At 38.3% G+C, this 26,803-nt stretch overlaps 1 protein-coding gene across 15 annotated transcripts in view; it reads right to left on the reverse strand.

The window, feature by feature from the left end:
* Positions 1–3,042: 3,042 nt before the first annotated feature.
* Positions 3,043–26,803, reverse strand: part of ntng1a (netrin g1a) — a 104,031-nt gene continuing 80,270 nt past the window's right edge. For 2 of the 15 annotated variants that reach the window (XM_051098160.1, XM_051098159.1), the window contains exons 5-8: positions 20,808–20,834; positions 15,328–15,495; positions 11,512–11,646; positions 3,044–5,202 (exon numbers count right to left, since the gene is read on the reverse strand). In XM_051098160.1, the coding sequence (XP_050954117.1) occupies positions 4,958–5,202; positions 11,512–11,646; positions 15,328–15,495; positions 20,808–20,834 (575 nt within the window). In that variant the 3' untranslated portion in view covers positions 3,044–4,957. Of the gene's footprint in view, positions 5,203–11,511; positions 11,647–15,327; positions 15,496–16,896; positions 16,957–18,157; positions 18,203–20,807; positions 20,835–26,803 lie in introns of all 15 variants that reach the window. The other 13 variants (XM_051098174.1, XM_051098164.1, XM_051098162.1 and 10 more) reach the window with 13 other exon arrangements.

Consider the following 26,803-nt stretch of genomic DNA (forward strand, 5'->3'; position numbering starts at 1 on the left):
CTGGATTGTTTCTAGAGATGTACATTGCCACTATAATGATTTATTATTGTGAGCACTCAGTGCTGTAATAGACTCTAAATGAATTCAGATATGATTCCCATTTCTTTTTACTCACCTTTTATCACCTCCTATGTTTAAATACACTGAAGGTTATGATTAATGAAGTTGGCGTTTTTCATATTTCGCATACGCTTGTGGTCTGTAGGGAGTCTCGAAGTTCCATAAATGTTTTGAGTTTTATTAAAATGTTCTTTAATATTATTCTTTGCGCTGGTGCTTCTACTCAGATTCCTACATTCTTATGACTTTTTCTTGTTATTGAAATGAATTTCATGCCAAGCAATCTTGAAGACCTTTTACATTTCCACAATGATTTGACCTTCAGGATTCTCCAGCGCTCACACATTCTCCAGTGCTATACTTCATTCATGTATTCTACCTTTAGCGTGCAAACATGAACCCCTCCACCTTGTTTTGCTCTTCATACAATGGGCTGAGCTTCTCCATTCCATCAAATCTGACAAATGAATGTCTTCTTGCAGCCAAATACCAAATGGAGTGTGTTTGCAGAGATATTCCCATTAGCGGCAGAGGGGAACAATATCACCATTACTCTTCCCAGAGAAGGACTTAGATGCCGAGCCAAAGTTGGGCTTTTGTTCTGCGAAGAAAAGCGAGGCACTGAATGGTGGATAATGATCTTACCGAAGCCTGATGGTCGTCTGAGGTTAGGTGGCGGTTCTTTGGGTAACCTTGGTTCACTTTTTTATATAAAATGGGTCATTTCAGAGACATATTCTGCAGTTGTTAGAAACAGAAATGTCTGAATTCTTGGTATTAGCTGATAAAAGTGTAACTTTGTAAGTTTTACCCTGAGTAGGAAACCATAAATCAAGACCCTGAAACGGTCAACGTTAAATGAATCCTCAGTTTTTCATTCCTGTTATCAGTGAAAAAGCTGGATGTGCCTGAAGTAAAAAAATCATCATGTTTACTGAAGCTGAACTTCTTAACAAATGGAAAAGCTGATTTAAAAATCAATAGGCTGCCTTGTTCAAGGGCAGATTAACTCCAGATGCGAGAAAAGTTCGACATGTCGCTTTAAGAAAAATAGAAGTAAATGTGATAAAATATGCAGAACTGGATCTTTTTTAGAAAATAATCTGCAATATCTTTCCTCCTATAAATAGGAGTGAACAACTGGAACGATGCAGCTGATTTTGGCTGAGCCTGTTTGTTGGCTTGGTTCAAAGAATTTGTTGAATACACAGTGGATGCGCTGAGTATATAGATGCACTGAATTGTTTATTCTCTTTGGCAGTGTTGCATATGTCTGCCTTGATAAAGAGAGTGTTGCATTTCTCAGCCAATATAACACAAATGTACACAGGGTGAACTCCATTTTTCTCAGCCAGGGAACAACTACAAGAGCATCTCTGGACCAGTTGATCTTTTTTTAGGGTGTATGGTTAAAAAAATCACTTTATATAACTTATATAAATGTACAGTTTCTATAGAAAATGTGCATTGTGTATTATTTAAAAAGAAAGTTTTACTAGGTATGTGCCTGAGCACTGAATCCGTATTTAGAAAGGCAAATAACACGTTCTACATGGTTAGCCGTTTGCTTGCGGTACAGTACATAAAATTTCACTTACCACATATAAATGTGTAAAATGTGTGGTAAATACTGCCGCTCCATAGTATGTGTGATTGTGAATCCAAACTGCATTCAAAAGTGATTTTAATACCCCGCTAACTAATGCCTGCAATTTATATACAGTATAATTAACCAATTATATAATTGTGAGAGAAAGCACTGAAATATATTTTTTCTCCCATCTCATATTTATTCTCCGAATTTCCTTTCCAAACACAGTATTCGGATTCGGGCACATCCCTTGTTGAAACTCACTATACACTATCAGTCAAACGTTTTTGAACAGTAAGATTTTTAATGTTTTTTTTTTAAAGAAGTCTCTTCTGCTTACCAAACCTGCATTTATTTAATCCAAAGTACAGCAAAAACAGTAAAATTGTGAAATATTTTAAATATTTAAAATAACTGCTTTCTATTTAAATATTTTTAAAAATGTTATTTATTCCTGTGATTTCAAAGCTGAATTTTTAGTATCATTACTCCAGTCGCACGAGCCTTCAGAAATCATTCTAATATTCTGATTTGCTGCTCGAAAAACATTTATTATTTTTATTATGTTGAAAACAGCCGAGTAGAATTTTTTCAGGTTTCTTTGATGAATAGAACGTTCAGAAGAACAGCATTTATCTGAAATAGAACCTTTTTGTAACATTATATGTCTTTATTATCACTTTTGATCAGTTTAAAGCATCCTTGCTAAATAAAAGTATTAATTTCTATTAAAAAAAAAAAACACCAAAAATTTTTTTTATCTTTCTGTTCATCACTAAATTCGGACAAAAAAAAAAAAATTGCACTCAACTGTTTTAAATATTGATAATAATAATGATAACAAAAAAATGTTTCTTGAACAGCAAATCAGCATATTAAAACTATTTCTGGAGAATCATGTGACACTGAAGACTGGAGTAATTATTCTAAAAAAAATGAATGGAATTAATTATATTTTAAAAATATATTCAAATTTAAAAGATATTTTAAAAAAGTAAAAAGTTTTCAAAATTTTACTGTTTTTGCTGTACTTGGTGAGCAGAAGAGACAATAAAAGTCTTACTGTTTATAAACTTTTGACTGGTAGTGTATATATACTGTTACAACTATGTATTTGTTGTAACTATGTAATCGAAAATGAAATAGCTCACGGTGTGTTGTGTAATTTGTTTATCAGTGTAACCTGTGATAGCACAAAGACTGTTGCAGGGATCGGCAATAATTGCTCTGCAATAAAGATGCAAAATATCACTTCAGCTCTTATCGAAAGTTTAACAAGTGAATCTTTCAAAACAACCATAATTTAGATAAATAATACTGTCATTTCTAAAACTGTCATTCCAATATAAAGAACCTGGAGAAAAAGTATCATTTATTGGGCGCTAATGTAAATTTCCAATATGTAGACTGGTTTATAACTAACATAAACGTGCAATACTACTTAATCCACATTTGTTTTGTTTTGAAAGCAGACACACAAACACATAAAATTACACAATTAGTATCCATATAAAGACAAATGCTTTTGAAGCATCTCCTTCATAATGAATCATTTAGCAGGCCCGAGTTGTCACACGCTTTATAAAGGCCGTAAAACTTTCTGTTTAAAACAAACCCGTGCGATAGATGGGCAGTTTACTCACAGGCAAGAGCAACTCCATAAAACAAGCTCTCAAACAGACATCAATAGCTGTTAATATTTAATTCTGCCCATCCGATAATGCGTTTCACTGAAACAAATCATTACTGTATTGAATTTGAGATAAATGGTGTGCAGAAAATTCTGAGGCTTAAAGCATTTTCCACTGTTCTGCAAAGTATGCAATTTATATGCATAAAGACATAAGCGATTATTTATCACGCTTTCATCGCAGGGACAATTTCGATTCTTCAAAGACAGTACAACACAGCTACGTAAAGTCCTTTTAAACTTTTATTCACTTAAATTTCTCAGTGTTAAAGCAACAAGAAAACATTTAGAATGTCCTTTGGTGTGATTCTTCTTTTTTACACGTCAGTATATATACTGGATGTAAACTGATATTCTTTGATGCCAGCACGTTGCCAATATACTTTAGGAAAACTTCACAATCCAACTGAAGGAGAAACGAAAAAGTGTAAATGAAATCAAACATAATCAGATATATTGAATTCAGTATGCACCTTGATTGAACGCACTAAAATGTTGCCCTTAAACACATTTCAGCAATAATACAAAAAAGTATATGTTCTACATTATCTTTACTCTGTCAAGAAAATAACTTCTGTATTAATACAAAAATTAAATACACTGATGACTGTCTAAGCACTTCATCTGTTTGGGTGAAAACATACATCTTTGACCGTGGCCTCAGCAAACAGTCCGTCACATTTCAAAGTCATGGGTTTTCAGTCATATTTTTTTTTTCAGAGGATAAGGGGGTGTGCCACATGAGTGTGACTAACATCACACAGACTGAAAGGAAAACCAAAAAATCATATATTTTTATATATATATAGATATATCGGGAAAAAAAATATCAAGGGTTACAGAATAACATTCACAAAAGCACAGGGTGGAGGAAGGACGGGGCTTTTGACACAAAGGACACTCTAAAGTTTGTTTTCGAAGGTGGGGTGGGACGTGTTGGCGGGACGAGCTCAATTTGAAAGCGGATCGAATGTGACAGTCTGAGTAGATTTCCTTATATCCACAATGCACTGACAGCAAAGAATGCTTGGTTCTTTTATCGCAAGTCTTTCTCCATATTATTACTGCTTCTTCTTCTTTTTTCGTAATTGCCAGTTCACACAATCCGGACGGTTTTCCATCGCTCCGTGTCACAATAGCCAAAAGCAGTCTACAGCCATCATGATACCCAGAATGGCTCAGGTGAGGGGCAGCAGCTGGCTTTACTCGTACATGCCGCTGGCTGAACGCAGCTCCCGTTGCCTTGGTGATAAAGGGAGGAAAGGGATGAGTCTTGTCCACTCCAATCCCTGTCACTCTCTCGTTCTGTTAAGGGGAGTGAGTATCTATTATGGCTTAGTTCACGTCTCTACTTCCTCTTATTTGCTTCATGAAGCATATGCTCAGGTAAATTCTATAAATAACACCTTGATGTTTTTTTTGAACTTTTTAGATTTTTATATTGAATCAATTTTTATAAATACTATTTTTATTGATGTATTATTTATTGTATTTTGTCTGTCATCCTCAGGAATTTCGCTTTGATATTTGGGCACATTCCACATGGCCGGCCGAGTGTCGGTGGGTCTGGTGCGCTGCTCATACAGAAGAAGCTGGACAGTCTGGAGATCTGCCTCTCAGAGGACTGTGGTCCAGCAGATCTCCACGAGGAAAACCGGACCCAGCAGCAAAAGCAGGAGCGGCCCAGGGGGGCGGAGGGAAGCCTGGCCCGAGTCAGACCCTCCGCAGCCGCCTGGCTCGTTCTCGCACCGCGGCTTCTCGCACAGCAGGCCGGTGTATGCTGGAGGACACTGACAACGGATGTTGTTCACACACACGCCGCCGTTTTGGCAACGCAGAAGTTCGTTGTCGCACACTCGGGCTGTGGCATTGAGAGGAAAAGGGTAAGCAGAAGACAAACACCCACACACACACACACATATAGGCTACACCCAAACAAGTATGAACACTTCTATGATTACATAGAGCTCTATCCTGAGATATCATATATTCATCTATTGCTGAAAATAGACAGAAATAGTCAATACAAAGTGCAGGCAAAGTATTGATTGAAATGAATCACAAGTAGAAAATTTAATATCATTATTAATAGAAATTCATAACTGAAAAAGATTTCAAAACTCAAACTGAGATTTGATTAAAAAATGTTTTAAAAAGGCCACCTCGAAAAAAGTAGAGAACCCAAACCATTAAAGGTAGAAGTCCACTTCCAGATCAACAATTTACAGATAATGTACTCACCCCCTTGTCATCCAAGATGTTCATGTCTTTCTTTCTTCAGTTGTAAAGAAAGGAAAACATTTCAGGATTTTTTTTCCATATAATGGACTTATATGGTGCCCTGAGTTTAAACTTCCAAAATGCAGTTTAAATGTGGCTTCAAACGATCCCAAATGCGTCTGTAAATGATCCCAGCTGAGGAAGAAGTTTCTTACACTCTTAAAAATATAGGTGCTTTAGAAGGTTCTTCACAAGGTTCTTCACAGCGATGCCATAGAAGAACCATTTTTGGTTCCACAAAGAACCATTCAGTCAAAGGTTCTTTAAAGAACTTTCTCTTTCTTGCCTTTTTAGAATCTGGAGAACCTTCTTTTGCCACAAAGAAACTTTTGTGATACAGAAAGGTTCTTCAGATGTTAAAGGTTCTTCATGGAACCATTTAGACAAAAAAAGTTCTTCTATGGCATTGTAAAACACCTTTATTTTTAAGAGTGAATCTAGTGAAACGATTGGTTATTTCCATAAAAATGATACAATTTATGTACTTTTTAATGTCAAACGCTTGCCTTGTCTTGCTCTGCCTGAACTCTGTTTTTCCCGGTTCACAGTCAGGGTATGTCGAAAAATCCCATTTCATGTTCTACCTCAACTTTAAAACCATCCTATATTGCTGTTTTACCTTTCTTGTTAAGGGTGTTTGATCTTCTTTGCATGTTCACTTTGCAAAGACTGGGTCGGTACTTCTGTAGCGATGTAGGATGATTTTTAAATGATTTTTGAAGTTGAGGGAGAAAATGTGATCAGAGTTTTTCAGCATACCCTAACTGAGCCAGAATACACAGAGTTCAGGGAGAGCAAGACAAGCGTTTGAGATTAAAAAGTATTTAAATTGTTTTTTTTTTTTTTTAATGAAAATAACCGATCGTTTTGCTAGATAAGACCCTTCTTCCTCAGCTGGGATCAGTTACAACTGCATCTGGGATTGTTTGAAGCCGCATTTAAACTGCATTTTGGAAGTTCAAACTCGGGGCACCATATCAGTCCATTATATGGAGAAAAATCCTGAAATGTTTTCCTTAAAAAACATAATTTCTTTTAGACATGAACATCTTGGACGACAAGGGGGTGAGTACATTATCTGTAAATTGTTGTTCTGCAAGCGGACTTCTCCTTTAACTTGATTTTTCCAAATCCATGACAATGACTTGCAATCTGCGTCCCATGGCGGCACTGCACCCCTCGGGTGCGTTAGTATATTTATCAACAGGGACACCAAGGCCAGACCTCGGACATAAGCTGTTGTGCAAGCTTCAGGCAAACAAATTCCAGCGCAAACTAGCAAAACCAAGAGACAAATAAAAACGGATGAACAAGCCATGCCTCTCACGTCTTCATCAAAGCACTCTAATCCTTCTGATTGGAAAATAATCATCACACAAAAGCTGACCTCTATCAGTCTGTAAAGAATGGTTCTGAGAGGTCTTGTGCGTTGCAGCATCTGTTTAATGGCTGTTACTGAGCTATTTTGGGATGGACTGAGCTGACAGGAAGAGCTGGATGATAGAGAGAGGAGGTGTAACTCTCCCAGTCATAACAGGCTGATTAGGGAGCTGGCAGAACTACATGGTCTCCAGCTTCTCTCTCTCCATCTCCTGTGTGGATTCAGGCTTTATGGTTGAGTCAGGGAAAAATGAGCCCCTGTTTGTGTCCATAATTCCCCCTGTTCATCACTGCCGAGTCTTTTTACGATGCAGATCAATCGTTCCCTAGTGAAAACCCACACTCGTACCACAAAACAAGACTCAGAAATTGTACCTGCAAGACGAACAAGCTATGTGAGTTATCGGCGATTAGCATGCATAAAGATTAAATGTGTTCAATTAGTATTAGTCTCATTAGCATTTGTAGGCAAATCATAAATTTCTTAATGTTTGGTCAAAATAATACTACTAATAATAATTTACAGTAAATTAAGTGCTAAATTATTTATTAATATTTGCTAAATTAATACATTCATCTAATTCACAACCCAGGCTCGTAAAAATACATGCCTCTTCTGCAACACAGTCATTATGTACCTTATTGCATGTTTTGCGGCAGTTTCAAAGTGAAATGTCCAGTGAGTGACGCTAAAACACACGTTCAATACGTGCCTTTGGCACGTTTTTATTACGTTGGAACAGGCACGTATTGCTGTGTGTTTATTACGCTGCTTGAGGTATGTACTGCGGCTGTTCAGAAATCAAAAATCAGGGTAGTGTCGCTAAATAGAGAAGCACCGAATGACTGACCAGGGACCAGGATTAGCCGGTTTTCCACATGAACGACCCAGACCGGTGACCAGCCAGTCAGTCTGCTTTTGGTTTGAAAGATTTTAATATTTAAAATATTAATCTTATAAAATTATTTATGCATTTAAAAATTTTGCAGTGTAAATGCATTGATAGAGAATATATGTAATTGAAAAGTATAGGCTTTTTTAATCAAAACTCTGTAACTGTAAATCGTACTTTGTGTGAAAAGGAATAAAAGTTTAACTGCCTCTAGTGTTAATTTCAATTGGAAACTGCAGTGATTTGTACATATAGGTATGTTTTTTTCAGTTTTGCATGTATATAGAGGCATATATTTCCAATGAACCTATGTTGCTAATTCAAGACCACCTGTTTCAGTCTTTGTCTGATCTTTGAAGACCTGTTGAAATCAGAGACCAAATGTACAAAAAAAAGTGACTGTGGACCACAAAACCAGTCATAAGGGTCAGTTTTTTGAAATTGAGATTTATACATCATTTGAATGCTGTATAAATAAGCTTTCTATTGATGTATGGTTATTGTATTGATATATGGTTTATGTATTAATTGTTAGGATAGGACAATATTTGGATGAGATACAACTATTTGAAAATCTGGAATCTGAGGGTGCAAAAAAAAAATCAAAATATTGAGAAAATCGCCTTTAAAGTTGTCCAAATGAAGTTCTTAGCAATGCATATTACTAATCAAAAAAGTTTTGATATATTTATGGTAGGAAAATTACTTAATATCCTAATGATTTTTGGCATAAAAGAAAAATCGATAATTGTGACCCATACAATGTATTGTTGGCTATTGCTACAAATATACCCATGCTACTTAAGACTGTTATAATGCCCATTTATGTGACCCTGGACCACAAAACCAAAGTCCTAGGTGCCTTTACTAAGCTATTTGTGTTTGAATTCAGATTTAAATTAGATTATCTAGATTGGATTAGAGTTTATCTAGATATTTTCTTAATAAAAGAATCTAACTAGAGCAGTTAAAACTGGTATAAGATTTACTTTGAAACAACTTTCACTCAGACATTGCTAGTAAATTTCAAAGAATTCCAAAGAAATGACAATAAATTGGATAAAATGTGAAATTTTGAAATCATGATGTGGCCATGACCATCTCTGAGCACATTTTTACCCTGTCTAGTCTGCCCTTTAAGAAAGAAATGATGAATCAAAAGATGAAACACAGCTGTATTTCTTATTAAAGCAAAGCTTTATTGATTCAGTGTTCTGGATAGGAGATTTTAAATCTTCTATATTGCCCCAAAACATGTTTAGAGTACTGTTTATAAATCAAGTGATTCTCAGAAGTATACGACATATTGACTGTTTGCAGTTGAGACATCAATGTTGCCTTTTACCAAACTGTTCATGAAAAGAAGATTGTAGCGAAAGAAGTAAAAGGTAATGAGTGGATTGTGTCTGCGGAAGGAGTTTTAGAACACCTCCTCTTTGAGGGAAAGAGAGCAAATTGATCGATTGCCTTTTCCACAACTGTGGCCTTTGGCAAAAGTGTTCCTGTGCTTCATCTGAAGAAAGACCTAAAAGAGGCACAGTTTTGCAGGTAATGTATCTCTCAAGAGTTTGGGTCTTTTTGGTTCACCCTGTGAGTTCAACTCTTTCTGTCTCCTCAGGTTGATATCCCCCGATGACCAGAAAAAGGTGCTGAGGCAAGAAGAGCGGCGTCAGTGATTTATAGCCATTATGGGTGCTAACAAACACCTTTACCTTTCAATGGAGGGGGGCATGGAAACTATTTACTCTGCTGTTGGTCCTACAAACAGTTTAACCTCTACAGCCTACACCACACTCTCTAGAGCCCACGTACGTCTAATATTTTAAGAAAGCAACTGTATGTTTTAAGCATGTGCACTACAAGCTGGAAAAACATGCTTAATTCTGCATTCGCAATTCGCTTTCATGTAAATAAACGGTAATAAGAGAATAAATCGAGCAATTCATTGGGTTTGCTTTTGATAAGAGGGATAATATTTATTGAGAACGACACTAGATTGCATGGTGCGCTGGGAAGAAAAGGCTTATTTGAAGAACGATTTCAGCTTTAATTGCATACCGAAATCTGCATACAGATGGACAAGATCTGGAAAATGAGCCTTTTGCATTTATCACACACATGTTATGGCCTTTGGGATGAGACGAATACAACAAACTTAAAACTCTTGTCTAGGACGTTCAACGAAAAGCATCTGTGTTGATGGCAACATCAAATAAAAATGGTTATGGTGCTTTACCGTAGTGCATACCATCGGCTGAAACAGTCACATGGTAATGCATCTTCATGTTGGTGAGTGATGGATGCTTATAAAGAGTCACGTCTCTTTATTTCTCTCCAATATGTCGCCCAGAACAGACAGTAATGGGAGTGCATTTACCACGTGTAAATTTGCAACTACATTGTAAAAAATAAAAAACACAATTTGTTGAGTCAGCATAAAATAATTTGTTACCCTGCTGCCTTACAATTTTAAGCAGAGTCAACTCAAATAAATTTAGTCAACTTGAAATGTTAAGTTGTACTAAGTAACAACTTAGATATTTGTGTTTGCTAAACTTAACAGATGGGTAACTCAAATCAACTCAAATATCTAAGTTGTCACTTAGTATAATTTAACATTTCAAGCTGAATAAACTGTTTTTGAGTTGACTGAACTTAAAATTTTAAGGCAGCCAGGTAACAAATTATTTTAAGTTGACTCAACAAATTGTTTTTTACAGTGTACATTGTAAACAAACAATTTGTTGAGTCAACTTAAAATAATGTTACCTAGCTAAGTACTAAGTGACAACTTATATATTTGAGTTGATTCAACTTTTAAGTTTTTAGTTTAGTCAACTCAAATACATAAGTTGGGTTGACTGAACTTAACATTTTAAAACAGCAGGGTGACAAACTATTTTAAGTTGACTCAACAAATTTTGTTTTGTGTTTTATGCTATAGCCTTGTAGTGTTGGTTTGAAAGCTGCACTCAATTCTATATACACATATTTACTAGACTGTCCATCTCACATTATTACAGCCAACGTCCCTTTGTGTTATCTGAGGCTTTGGTAAATGTTGACCTTTGATGCTGGAAGCCCATTGAAGAATACAAATCAATGCTTGACCTGCGGATCGTTTCAACCACAGCACTTGGAGCCAAGAGAGAAGAACCAGCCATCGCAGTGTGGCCATAACAGCAAACAGCGCAGGCGTCAAATGTTCTGCTCACTCCAAATATTAGCTCAGCTGCCTGTGTTCATCTGCGCAAATGCACATGCATGGGATTGTGCCCGGGGATTGTTTGCATGGTTTATCTCTGTGCTTGAGAAAAATTCTACAATAATACTATTAATAAAAACAATGCTGAGAAATGATTATAATAATTCCCTCAAAATGAATTCTGCAGTTAAACCACTAACAAGGCAGCATAACAGGTGTGACTGAGCCTCGGATGGAAGTCAGTCCAAGTCCAAGTGCTGTAAGCAAACCAAGCTGCTCATTCCCGGGTAAGCCAAAAAGAAGCAGCAAACAGAGAAAAAAGAAAGAGGGAGAGAGAAAGAGAAGGAGGAAGAGAGAGAGGCAAAAGAGAGTAGGGGACTGAAGCTGCAGGTTGGGTGGAGGTTCTACTTACATTTGCAGCCATTGTCCCACAAATATCCTGGCAGACACTCATGGCACTTAGCCCCTGTCGCTCCCTCCTTACATTTACAATATCCTGTGCCATTACAGCGATCAGTGTCTGAGCCAAAGGGATTACAATTACAGTCTGTAGAAACAAGACACACACATACACACAGTGGAGAGATGGGGTCTGCGGTCTTCAGCCTCAGATCAGCTCATGAATAAAGTCCCTCTGTTTGCTACACAAAAAAGCATTTTCGCTCAAAATGGGCCTCTGCTGCCTCCTTCATGCACATTGCTAGTCTACAAAGGACAGATTTATAACCCGTATATTTGAATATTTACCTCACATCTACCATTTCAAAGGAATAAAATGAGAAGCATCAGCTGGGGAAGGTGAGTGAGGGTGGAAAATGGAAACAATGACATTTAGTTTACTGGGGAAAACGAATGTTTCTGAATGTTCAACGTCCCATAATGCAAATGTCTAGACCATTACTGAATGACTGCATTGTGTATGCTGAATAATTTTACGAAAACGTAATTCTTTATTTAGTTTAGTGTCAAAAATGAGTGGCATGAAGGAATGGAACATACAAAAGAGAAACAAAGACAGACACTTAGTGGAGGATTTCTGATTAGCCAGTTCGCTTGCTGTCCACAAGTGCGTTAAAGTCAAATACTGATAACACTGATCATTTCTGTTCAGAAGTAACTCATAATTAAAACCTTTGACACTACAGGAAATGTCCTTGAAAGTGAACATTTTATTAAAGACTACATTAAAGGATATTTGCAGTACATATGACTTGATTTTTTTAATTATTTAAATGGTCAGTTTTGATTTCATGTTGACTATATGTGACCCTGGACCACAAAACCAGTCATAAGTAGCATGGGTAAATTTGTAGCAATATGGGTCAAAATTATTGATTATTATTTTATGCCAAAAATAATTAGGATATTAAGTAAAGATCATGTTTCATAAAGACATTTTGAAAAATTCCTACTGTAAATATATCAAAATGTAACTTTTGATTAGTAATATGCATTGCTAAGAACTTAATCTGGATAACTGTAAAGACAATTTTCTCAATATTTGGGGTATTAGCGTATTTTTTGCACCCTCAGATTCTTCAGATGAAAAGCTTATTTATTCAGCTTAATAATGCATACATGTATAAATCTCAATTTCAAAAAATGTACCCTTATGTCTGGTTTTGTGGTCCAGGGTCACATATGTTTTTGGCAATGTCAGTAACTTTTCAGGTCATGGATAACCCGAAGACATCTGGCCAATTAACCGGGGTCTGCTTATGGTGCTGAAGTGCCATTCAAAACCTGCATTTCTGGGATATCTGCAAAGACGACAAACAATTTGAGCAGATGTTGAGCTACTGAAGGGTTTTAAATATGCAAAAGTTTTAATATTATCAATTCAAAAGAGAATCTGATTAATTCTCAGAAGAACTTGGATGTGTAGCGTCAAACTCTGATGTGCGTAATGGCATTTCTGATCACGACTGCACATTGTTCTTAAAGAGCAGGTCATATGGGTTTTTGAAAAGTATCTTTTTTGCAGTTTGTAACGTAGCTATACTTTAATGTAAACAGTCTTCAAAGTTGTTAATCTATGTGAAGATGATAATGTGAAGAATCAGTGGTTAAAATTTTTTCCTACGATACCACAGAAATACAATTCGAACGTTTTGTTGTGTGCTTGTCATTTTACCGAGGACCACTTCTCTAATCTTGGCTTTTATCTTCTAATCTTCTTTATTTGGACTAACGCAGATAGCACACATACGTCTGCAAGATGTCTGTTAAAGATCACTTGTTTTAGAAAGCATCTGCTGCATACAAACATCTGACAGATGTCTGCAAGATGTCAGTTTTACATACATTCTAAATCATTAACATCTTAAAGACATCTAATAGACGTCTATTTCACATCTGATAGGAAACATCCAATACAAGTATTGCAGATAAGCAAACACTCTAAAAAAATATGTCTTGCACATGTAAATGTAGACGTCAAACAGATGTCTCTGTGATGTATGTGTGCTATCATGGAACAAGCGTCTCCAAACCACAACCTGTAAGTACGACTGATACGTTATGTGTACATTTTTAAGTGAGTGCTCAAAATATATAGTTTCTTGTGCTAATATGTGATGATACCTAGCTCAGCTTTAGGTTTCCAGGTAACCCACGATATTACTGTCATACTGAAATAGTTCTGATAATTTGCTGTCGTTGTTCTAATTACTGTTTAATAATAAAGAATGTAACTTAGACATATTTTGGTTTACAAACTTTGTGCTTTTATCAATTAGTCATGTTAGCACTCTAACGCTAACATAACCACCATTATTGTTTTGTTATACATTTATAGTTTAGCAGCTAAACTTTAGCTGTGGGCATGAATCGCTTGCATGTGTTAAATAAAATGTTTTTATGTCATTAGAAATGAATTGGAGCAATATATTATTGCTTTATGTAAAGGTGCTCAGGGCTGCCAGGTTTTCACAACAAAACCCACCCAATTGTCACTCAAAACTGGTCCATTGGCGTTAAAAACCATGTTCCGGGATGTAAAATACACGCTTTATATCGGGGTTTTCCCTGGTAAATTCGCATTCCAGGTGGTAAATATGATGTTTTTGGGATCGCTTCAACCCCGTGGACATCAAAAACAACCCCGGACTTGGCAACACAAATGGTAGCACTCGCTAACTTGTACAAATACTCCTCTCTGTGCCAATCACAACAGGCTTGGCCAGTTGACCAATCAGAGCCTAGTAGGCTAATGGAAGGAGGGGTTTACAGACATAAAGCTCAAAGCTAGTTCGAACGAACCGTTTCGAAATTACTGACAAATGACTCTATGTATAAATGTATATTCTGAAAAAATTACAATGATTTCTGAGCTTAGACGCATTTAAATCTGTTGTGACTCCAACACAATATTAGGACACTTTAAAAAAAACCACATGACCTGCTCTTTAAACATTCTTTTTCAGTTCTCTTACTACTTTTCAGTATAAATTCATCAATGTTTCGAACTCTTTACAAGCGTGAACATAGCCTTAAGGTTTTGCTACAGAGCAGATACTTGTTTTGCTTCTAAGTAGAAGACATTAATGCTTATTAATTATTAATGGTTTGCTAAAACACTCCCAAGATGCACTTTTCACATATTTTGACAGTTCTGTGACCCTCCTGTGACTACAGATATTGCTAGGTTGAGGTGGAGGTCAGAGTCTGTGACCTGTAACACCTAAAGATGTGTGTGTAAGTCACACAGCCGTGACCTGTTTCCAGACGCCTCTCTCGCCCTCTTCTTTCTCTTGCTTCTTCTTCCCAAGAGTGACATATGCAACACGCAGCACCTTTTTCCGTGGGTGCGAGCCCTCCCAGACACCTCGCTGGGGATATGTGATGGCAGACATCACCTCTGTCTCACAATGACACCTGTCTGGCTTTTGTTTTTTTATTTTCTTAATGCCTGTTCTTTTTCTTCCTTTTGTAGCAAACATTAAAAAAATTACACTATTCTTCGCTACAGTATCTGCTGTGGATCATCACATCATACTTGCTGGTTTTGTAGACTGGAGGGATGTGGATCAATGTGACTTTGCTGACGCACACAAGCATGCGTGAAGAGACTCGGGTGACGACAGAGGGGTGGACAGACACAGAGAAGGGAGTGAAGAGATGGAGGATGATGGAGCAATAGAAACAGAAGGCCAGATGGCAGATTTGGAGGTGAGGAGTGTGATGTGCGATAAGCCGTGTTGGTGGATGGGAGTGCTGGAGGACTGACCTATGCAAACATTCTCATCGTCCAGCTCTGCTGAGGCATTGCGGTAGTATCCAAGCTTGCACAGCTGGCAGTGCTGCCCTCTAGTGTTGTGCTTACAGCTCACGCAAATGACGGTGTTTAGCACCTCGATGTAACTGCAGCGATTGGAGTGACTGAAACATTCGCAGTCTTGCAAAAAGGGGAGAGAGATGTGGCTGTGTTTAGGGTAAGTGTGTGCGAGTCGCGGCGGCGCTGCAGAAGAGGGGCACCATGGCATGCGAGGTTTGGATGGTCTGAAATAGCAGAAGCGGTGTTAGATGTGAGATCACCTTAGGATGAATGGAGAAGCGTGTTGTTATTAGAGAGTTCGCCTCGAGCAAACCACAGCGATGGAGAGGAAAATAAGAACAGGAATGTTACATGGAAATCAAACACGAGCAGATGTAATTTTCAACCTCGGCAGAACGTGAGCGCACGTGCGATTTGAAATTTACATCCGCTGTATTTATATTCTATTGCTCATGGAGAGTTGTCACACAGAAATGATGGAAGGGTGAAGGAGCTGGAACTTTCAAACACGAGAATAAAACAATGGCTTCTATTTTCTATGCCCCCGAAATAACAAAGCCTCTCAGGTCGAAAACGGGTACACAAACTGTATCCTCTCCACAGAACTACTGCCATAAAAATGAAAGACAAAGCACTTTTTTCAGTATTGATTCTGTCAGCTCCAAAATGAGAAATAGCACAAGCAAATCAGAAATAACTTCCTATCTATTTCCCCATAGCCTCCAAAGAAACCAAACAACGTTTATCCAGGACCCGCAAGGAGTCTGTCCTAGTTTCAAAGTGAAGTTGAATCTTGACGCTCGGATGCTGCTCTTGGCATAACATAAACTTTACCCGTTACCCTGGCTTGCCAGGGACACTCGGTCAACCAACTGGCCGGCGCCCTCAACCCAACGGGTCTGACAAATCTTTGCGCACCGAGTTACGCTCATAAAGCCTCCACGTCCTTCCCTCCTGAGATGATTCCAGGGCTTTCGGGAGAAATGGAGGGCTTCTCATTATCGAGATCTGGATTGAGGTCAGGCCTCCTCTGCAGCCTTTTCCCCCGTCCCCCGACTGGAGGAGTTGAGACAGACATATCTCCTGTAAAGCTGCCTGGATATGTCAATCATCCAATGTTTTAGAGGGCCCACTTTAACAAAAAAATTGACGGGCTTCTCAGCTGTGAGCCACTGCGGAATTATATCAGATTCAATGTTCTCATCCAACCTCGGATCAGCAACATTGACTGAATGCAACCCATTGATTGACTGAAACACTTCCCGTCTAAATTCATCAAACTCTTCCATGATGGAGCTAATCATAAAACAATTAAGTAAACTCTAAAATCAATATATTTTCACTGGTATGTCTTGATGCAATGCAAAGTGGGAGTAGTAGGGTCAGGGGAACAGTAGGTGTTCTGCAAGTACAGAAGGTACAGGACTCACTCTGAATTCATTCAGGGCATGGTGAAGGGGGAAATTCGGACAACATACACTGACACAGAATAGTGAGAGTATATGAATCGAGTCCTCCTACCTCTCTTACTGTTTGCAACTTGTACAGAAGGAACGGTTGACAAAGCAACTTGAGGAGCTACTAGACAAAATAAAGACAAAATAAATCAAACAAAAACATATTAAATCAACAGAAACCCTAATGATGATACCTAGATAGCACACATACATCTGCAAGATGTCTGTTAAAGATCTCTTGATCTGGAAAGCATCTGCTGCATACAAACATCTGGCAGACGTCTGTAAGATGTAAGCTTTACATACATTCCAAATCATAAACATCTTAAAGACATCTTATAGACATCTGATAGGAAACGTCCAATAGACGTAGTGCAGATGAGCAAACCACGTAAAAAATATGTCTTGAAGATGTAAATGCAGACTTCAAATAGACATCTCTGAGATGTACGTGTGCTATGAGGGTATGAACATTACATACTGTCTGTACCAAAAGCATAACAATAAAACAAGAATGCAAACTATTTAAATCCGATAAAAAAGATACAAAAAGAACACAAGTTTGCACACTGCACATTCCATTCCCTGCAGCTGTTGAGGTTTGGAAGTTTTCGATGGCTTTAGAAAAGAAAAAGCCTGCATTGCTGGCAGAAACTGCTCAGCTGGCATTAGTATAGTTGAGCTTCCCAGGCTTCTTGTGTGAGAGCGCGTAAGGCTTAGATCCCTACGTCCCGCTGCCAGTCCGACACAGCAGCAGAACAACAGGGCTCAGAACAATCCCAAAGTTATCAGCTCATCATGCAGTCACAAACCAAACCAAGGGGCAATGTGAGCATTATGTCCTTTACTAACCTCCATCCCCCAATTCAATCAAAAACGTTGTTTACTCAGGGACGTTGTTTGCGTGATGCTTCTTTTTGGACATCTGCGCAATGGATTACCTTGAATCAGTCTACCTAAAACAGCCATGAAAACTCGCCAGCAGGGCTGAGAAAATTTTGAGAGGGCCCAAGAGAGAGCGCCGTGCCTAATTAAAAAGAAGGGTGTAATGCTTTAAATCATCTGTGTTTGTGTCTTTATGGCTGTTCAGCTTGTTTCTTAGAAATGCTGATTGCTCAAAAATCTCACAGATTTCAGACATGTCAGAAACTGGTTTGTGAAAAGGCAGAGAGAAGACGTTTGTCCATCTGGAATGATTCAGTACAACAAATATACAAAAAAAGAGACTAGCTGTCAGCAAACGTCTGCTGAGTCTGTTTCACTTTTACATCAGCCTAAAAATCGTTTTGTAAGGAAATTGTATCCAAGTTAAAAATATACCCTACCTTGATTTCGGTTAGCGACACCTAGGGATGAAATGTTCTGCCGAACTGCATGCATACAGGAGAAATCAGGTGTTAATTGAATGCACTGGCTGTCGGATGTCAGATGCACTAGGACGGGTCCGGTTTGGACTCATGTACACATAAACGGCTACAGATGGGTCATTCATAGAGTTGAGCTGATGAGAGTTCTCGATGAGAACAAGCAACCAATAGACCAATCACAGATCATCTCTAGAGATTGTATGTAATTGAGCTGTGTTTTGTGACTTACTCTAGATTAATACATGGGAATGGCGGCTGACAGTGTGAGACTGGATTGTACGCATGTGTAATCATGGTTGCTTACGATGCTTGTTCAGTTTATCAAATTGATTCTAACAATTGATGGGAATATCCTCATAATTACATACAATTCATTTCCGTAGAGGCGGAAATATTAAGGCTGGGAATGGAGCGGTCTCGTGTCAATCTCAGAGGCAGCACTAAAGCGAGAGGACCAAACCAAACGGCTCCTTCCATCCAACACAAACATGGTTAAGTCCCTTACGTGCTGCTTCATGGTTGACCTCAGTGTGTGGGCACGTGAAACGAAGACAGGGTGCAGGAATTCCAGTGAGGACACGTCTATGAATTTGAATTTGATTTTTTTTTTTTCCCACCAAGGACATAGCATGGTGTTTGGGGACTTGGAATGCATGCACACGCAGGTTACTGACAGAGGAAACCCATCTTGAAGACCCATTATGAAATGGCCTCTATGTCCAATCACATTGGGAGAAATGACTCTTTTTCCATGTGATTTGGGGAATTCCGTGAACATAACTATGAGGTTTCAGTTCAAGCTCCGGTAATATTTTATGACAGAAATTAAAGATGAACAACAAATAATTTCTGTAGGATTAATACGAGAATGTGAGTTCAGGGTGTGTCAACATCATAAAGCGCTTCTCTCTTTCTTTAGATTAGTATTTGGTTTGTCATCTCATTAAAAAAACAACCAAAAATAATGTTTTCACAATTATTTTGAATTGTGGTTAGCCTTTGGCTTTAATTTGTTAACTAAAATAAATGGATCCATCAAACTAATCCAATATTTGGAGAAGCACTTTTTTCCACAACCCTGTCATTTTTTTAACCCAGTGAGACACAAAGAGTGAGCATGCAGCAATGGAAAACCATTGGAGTCACTATCAGTTTGTAAGAGATCTGACCTCAGAGTGATAGACAAATCCAGCTGTCCTCTCTCATTACATGACATGACACTCGCACACACAGAAGCCACTATCGTGATACCCATGGGACCGCGTTGAGAGCTTTATTATTGATATAAAACGTGTTTCGTATTAGTAAGTGATTAGGAGCGATGCTCATCGCATCTGCTCTTCATTAATGTTTTTGTTAGTGAAAATTTGGATAAAAATTGGATAAATGAGAAGTGACAGATTTTAATCATTGCCATCCCAGTAATAAAATGCAGTCCTGTACAGCCAAAATCTCATCTTAAAATATTAATTTAGCTCTAATGCCTGCATTAGGCAATTCTGGCAGGCTTAATAAACTTGAAATAGAATTGGGAAAAGTCAATAAAGAATTCAATTACCCTCAAGCAACTCTGAGGAAACTGCAGTGTTTTCTTTTTCAGTCTCGGGCATAACATCTCCATCCTCAAGGACACTCTTTACAAGCTCCTTCTATAGTTTTGTGAAGGTGGAGAGAATGTTGTTTAGAATTGTTATAGTGATAGTCAGAGGACAGGAAGTAGCATCAAGCTGTTTGGAACCCTAGTTGAATTGTGAGTGCCTCCTCTTTGTGTCTTTCTGGATGGAGGTGTAAATTCACCATGAGGACAGTGAGTGAACGTTCATGGTACAGTAGCATGACGTTTGAATAAGAAATGATGGAGTGAGCCCATGCAAAAAATGGCACAGCACAGGCCATGCTATACGGCCAATCACAAAACACACTTGAGGAGAGGAGGTGAAAGAAGTGTCCACTTGGTTTGACATAAATTTCTGATTAAAAGTGCAACTTATTCTTCTTTATGCATATAATCAGACTCCACGTTCATTATTGAATATTTGATTTGTGTAATGTTATTCCATACACCTGTGATATATTATACCAATCTATCCAAAGAGGAAATGTGTATATTTGTCCTGGACCCATGAGAAGTCAAGCGTGTGGAAATATTCAGGGCTCTACATGCATTCTGACTTGTTCAATATCTCAATAACTGCGGCTCCAGTTTTCACATTCAACCTCCCTGCGCCTGTAACTCTATCTGTCTGCTGGCTTATGAGGCCCCTGGCAGGACCAGATAATACCACACAGACATGCATTTCTCATATTAAAATGATCTCCCTCTTTTTATACTTCAGATGAGATCCTGAACTGCTAAACATCCCCTGTAGCATTTATAATACATGTACAAAAACAATGCGTGAGTCAGCTTTTGAATTAGTCTGTCCATAAACTTAACTCCTGTTATAATTAACATCCAAACGCTCAGATTAGGTTGCACAGTTTCCAATAGATATAATGAAAATCAGAAATGAACGTTTAACCAGAAGTGGACCTGAGGTGAAGTGAGAAGCAAAGCTGTTCATCTCGCACTTCTTGTTGATATAGATCTATGAGTTTGTTTACTTACTAACTGGACCAACACTATTTGGCAGACCTGGAAGAGAGATAAGAGAAAAGATTATATTAGCAACAGCAAATAGCACTAGAATACAACAAATGCCAATTTTAAAATGTAAAATGTAACATCCGGACCATCTCTCACTGCACTTGCTACAGAATCTGTACGAATAAACAACCATGACACAACTATTTCAAACAACTGATAAAGTCAGAGAGCTTCTTTTGCAATAAAAAAAGCATATCCAAAAGAAGGAACATAGTGTTCAATCAGCTTTCGCAATCATTTGAAATTTGGAAAAGAGTCAATGATTTCCTGTATGATGGAATCTTGGAGACAATGCTCTGGTGGCAGAAAGAGATCTGAACTCATGCCCCTGCCATGTGCCATCGATCTAGTGTGTGCCATCTAATCTCTCTACCTGATCTCTGCTTCACAGGGACAGTTAAGAGCCAAATTTATGACCTTTGGAAGGAGGGCTGAGAAATGACTAGGAAAATAAAGGCTGCAGGCACCTCCAATGAACACGTGTGAAGACTGAGTCAGAAAGATAGAAAGCGGAGAGAGTGGAGAGGTCAACCTGCATATAAAGTCTAACAATAACAGAGTTTTGCCTTGAGGAAATTGAGAAATCTTGCACACTTCTCTGACTTAAATTTTATATGCAAACTATAGCACATGGGAGTTTTACTTACTGCATTGTTCCATTTTCACACCTTTTGTCCCATAAAAAAATTCTCTGACCCCCTATATTCTCTGACCCCCTATATCCCCCCCCCCCCCCCCGTGGACTCCCTCGGGTACCAAACCCCAGTTTGAAACTCCTTGCTTTAAAATAAACACTTGAGTAAAATGTCAATATAAAAAAATAAAAATGTATATATGCCAAATTATATCAACAGTGCAACAGCAACAGAAAAAAAGTGGTTGCAAGAGTGTTCTGTGTGTATTTTTTTTTTCTGGGTGATTTATTTATTTACTTAAGATATTTATTGTGACCTTGGACCACAAAACCAGTCTTAAGTAGCACGCGTATATGTGTAGCAATAGCCAAAAATACATTGTATGGGTTTTCTTTTATGCCAAAAATTAGGATATTAAGTAAAGATTATGTTCCATGAAGAAAGTTCGTAAATATATCAAAACTTAATTTTTGATTAGTAAAATGCATTGCTAAGAACTTCATTTGGACAACTTTAAAGGTGATTTCTCAATATATATATATATTTCTTTTTTTTGCACCCTCAGATTACACATTTTCAAATAGTTGTATCTCGGTAAATAATGATGTATCCTAACAAACCATACATCAATGGATAGCTTATTTATTAGCTTTCAGATGATGTATAAATCTCATTTTAAAAAAAAAAGTTTTGTGGTCCCTCTTTCAACACAAATCTATGAGTTTTTTTCTATTTTAGTTTTTTTACATGATGGAAAAATTGTCTCATATTGATGCTACATCTGACACCACAGAAACACATACAGACGTCTCGATATACTCCAAACAGCATCAACAGTGTAACACAGCACCTCTCATAGAACACTGTCCGCTCTCTTTGCTTTAAATACAGTCAGGCTTTTAGTCAAGGTGCGCATTCATCCTCACGATTCATGTAAGTGCAATACAACCTCTTTTTAAATTTATTTATTTATTCATTTCTCCTCTTCGGAGTTGGACAGTCGTCCGCCTGAGACGGACGCAAAATATCATGTGTCATATCATTAGATTACCTTTCAATCACAGTGGTTTTCAGCCCCCCTCACCTGCTGGAACTCTCCATTATGTCGGGGAGCAGGAATCGAATTGTGAAGCCTGATGCAGAAACACATTAGGCTGCTTATGTTTATTGCATACTCCATTGATTTTTACCATCTGAACTTCTGCACTCTGGGGGTACTCGAGTCTCCAGGATCAACCATTGATGGGCAGGAGTGTGTGTGCTAAATGAATACACATCCTGGAAGATTTTTTCCATTTTACCCACTCCTTACTTTACATGTCAGGTTGTCATTTTTATGCTGTTGGCTGTTTAACACAGCTGAAATATTATCTGACAAAATGTGACAAAATTCTTGAGGCCTGTCACTGTGGGTGTACCTTTAAAGCGACAATTTTCTATCTTATCTAGCCCTAAAATATGCATATTAGTACCTTAGAGTAGTAATGTGAGGCCTTAAAGGATAAGATCACTTCCAGAACAAAAATTTACAGATAATTTACTCACCCCCTAGTCATCCAAGATGTTCATGTCTTTCTTCAGTCGGATGTTCTCCATATAGTGGACTTCTATAGAGCTTGCAAGTTTGAACTTCCGAAATGCAGTTCAAATGCAGCTTCAAATGGCTATCTAGCAAAACGAACAGTTATTTCTAAAAAAACCTGACAATTTATATACTTTTTAACCTCAAATGCTCCTCTTGTCTAGCTCTGCATGAACTCTGTGTATTCCGGTTCATGACAGTTAGGGTATCTCATTTTCTCCTCCAACTTCAAAATTGTTCTACATACATTACCTTTTTTGTAAAGGGTGTTTAACCATCCTTGTGATGTAGGATGATTTTAAGTTGAGATGGGAGTTTTTCAACATAGCCTAACTGTACTGACTTGGAATACACAGAGTTCACGCAGAGCTAGACAAGACGACTGTTTGAGGTTAAAAAGTATATAAACTGTAATTCATTTTAAAGAAATTACCAGATCGTTTCAATAGATAAAACCCTTCTTCATCAGCTAGGAACATTTAGAGCCCATTGAAGCTGCATTTTGGAAGTTCAAACTCACGGGCACCATTGAAGTCCACTATATGGAGAAAAATCCTGAAACGTTTGCCTCAAAAAAAATAATTTCTTTAAGACTGAAGAAAGAAAGACATGAACATCTTGGATGACAAGGGGGTGAATAAATTATCTGTAAATATTTGTTCCGGAAGTGAACTTATCCTTGAAAGCAACTACAATGAACCATTTAGGGATAAATAAGTTAGAAAGACGTCCAAGAAGGCACAACTTTCACACATTTATATACTGTATATACTCATTTAATGTTCCTTCTATTCAAATTTTAAACAAATACGTCTTTGATTTTGTGCAAATTCACCTTTCCATAAATTAATAACAACCTTTTCTCACAATCAAGCAATTATGCTGTCAAAATACACCTATAACGTTGTATGAACCTGCACAGAATGATAAAGAATAGACAGTCTCTGGGGGGGAAAAAACCACCCACACACACCTAAACACATGTTATACTGACAGTTAATTTTTCAGGCTTCCTCCCAGAGGTTGACGGGACGTAATTAACCCAACCTGGGCAAGATACCAGATCTGTCCTGCCCTACATAACACACTCACTCGCCTGCCAAGTCATCCAGCTTGAGGGATTCCCGCTGGACAGCATGAAAATTGTGACGACTTCCCCTTTTTTGCCATTTGAAAGCCAATCTGTTTCTTAACCGCCCACTTCCGTCGCTAGCGAAAGGACTGCGATGCTTTATTTCACGTTTTGCGTTGGAAACGGAGCTGGTCGGATTGCTGGTGGCCTCATTATTGTTGTTCTGGTAGAACAACATCCTGACCTTCACAAAGTCTCATCTCTTTGCTTTTTCCATCCACCTGGACATTCCCGTAAAGCTTATCTACAAAACTTCCACCCTAGGCAAAGTTTGTAATTGCTTTCCCTAGCTGCTTACATCTCCTGGCCATCCATCATCCGTTTTCTACCCGGACATGAGGCGTGACATGCACAAGCAACCGCGTGGCTCAAAACGAGAGGAGATGTGACAATCCACACCGGTGGAACTTGTCGTCCAACCTCTGCTACAGTAACGGCGCCTCCATCCGAACGTCTAGATTTGTACGGGAGATGGCAAGTATGAAAAAGTGACTGGGATGAGTCACAGTCACAGTTAAGATTCTGGGAATGCGACGCATGGCGGAAAATCCTGTGATGGAAGAAACAAATATTTGAAAGAGAGATTACCGTTGCGGCAGCACAGAGAAAGATGTGGAAAAGGCAGAGTAAACAAACCAGGTCTCATGGGGGAATAAGGAGAACATAACACAAAACAAAGAAAGAGGAAAAAAGATAGAAAGTGAGCGTGAGCGTAATATGCTTTCGGAGCTGACGCTACAAGAGTCAAGATGGAAATGGAAACCGTGGGGGTTGTGGAGGATATGCAGCCAGGGTGGAGATGTTAAAATGAATAATTAGATAACACAAACGGTACAAAATAACTCTCCTCTTCTGGGAGAAGACAAGATGGCCACCTGGCCCTTCAGATCGCACTAATTAGAGCATCCGTACGGCAGTGGAACGAGGATTGAGGACACACTTAATTACACTTCAAGATCGTTCATGTTACAAAACAAGAAAGGCAAACACCTTCTACAGGACGGAACTAGGAATAGTCTTACTCTCCGAGTGTATGTTTCCCTTCTATAAGAAAGTTTGCATAAGGATGGCAGGTGGGGGAGGAAGGGTACAGCTGTTATAGTTTCAGCCCAGGAACGAACTGTTTGATTCAAGGACGCAGAACAACGGCAGGCGAACACACTGACATCTGGCAGCCCTATACTTATGTACACTAATTAAAAAACAAAACCAGCCATCAGTCGTACACTACGGCGCCGTTGATAATAATTTACTCTCATTGCGACTGTCATCTCCAGATGCGTTGGGCTGTCTTCGCTACCTAGGCTGAACGGAAGTAAATGAGGTATTATGAATCTCCTCCCCCGGTGGATCTCGCTCAAGCGTGATTTTCAAGGCTCCCGTTGTATGCCGAGTGGCATTTTGTATCCAAATAATTAAATGTTAAAAAGCTGTAAAATCAATAAGTTGCATAAAAGCTTATATCATGTTCAGCTTTTATCCTGGCGGACTGAAGCCGAGGTCAATGAGGAGCGATAAAAACCTTTACTGAAACCGTGTCGGGACACATCTCTCTCTTTAAGTGCTTTGATCGCGAGTAATTTACAAGGCCAGACCGGGTTGATTTGAAGTTTCATTTGCACAGTTTAATCCTGGCAGGACAAGAGGAATTAGTCAGTTCTCTGTAAAGAAGTGCTGTCTTAAAACCACAGAGTATTACTCAGCAGAGACGTGGAAAACAATTAGCATTGCTTGCTAATCCACCCGGCGTGTTTTTAAACGTAAGCGCTGTGTCGCTGTGTTTGGGAAACAGCAGGCGCGGTGCAGATCAGACCTTATTTTGACTCGTGTCATGAAGTCCTACATCAATCTGACAAGCTATAAAACACACAAGCATTAGTCAAGTTTAAGAAGGCATTTTAGATTCAGATCAGCACGGGCCAGAACACTGTGTGTGAGTCCCATCGCCACCTTTTCCAGGAGGGAGAAAATGGGGGCGCCCTCATCACTTCCCCTCTCCTCGAGACCAGAAATGGTCTGTCATGGCTAATTCCTGAACTGATCGCTCTCCGATTCGCCGTTCCGATGTGAAGCGAGAACCTAGACACTTCCCAGAAGTGTAAGCGGGCTTTGACGAAGAGTGATATCCAGCACTCCTTCCTCAATCTCAAGCTCTTTTCCTGGTTTGTCTGACCCAGTCAGACTAACTTGAATTACTCTAGTACCACCAGGGATGAGAATAACGGCGTTGGTAACACTTTAGAATACAGTTCCGTCATTAGTGAATAACTACACAGGAACAAATGACTAACACACCATTAACATTCCAGTAACTACTATTGACTAACAACAAATTCTGATTAATGAATCAGTAAGTAATAGTGCTCGGCTGAAAGTAGTAGTTCATTATTAGCTATTACTATATTGTTCATATCTCCCAAATAACTACTATATACAGGTTCATAATAATGTGAATGATGCTAAATGTATAATTAATTCTAAAGTAAAGATCATGGTAACCCACTAGTAATGACTCAGGTAATACCAAATACTTCAAAAGGAATTACTAATTATTTGAATCTGTATTCTAAAGTGAAGATCATGATAACTCTCTAGTAATGACCGAAAT

Source organism: Labeo rohita, chromosome 24 (genome assembly GCF_022985175.1).
Source record: "Labeo rohita strain BAU-BD-2019 chromosome 24, IGBB_LRoh.1.0, whole genome shotgun sequence".
Taxonomy (NCBI): Eukaryota; Metazoa; Chordata; class Actinopteri; order Cypriniformes; family Cyprinidae; genus Labeo; species Labeo rohita.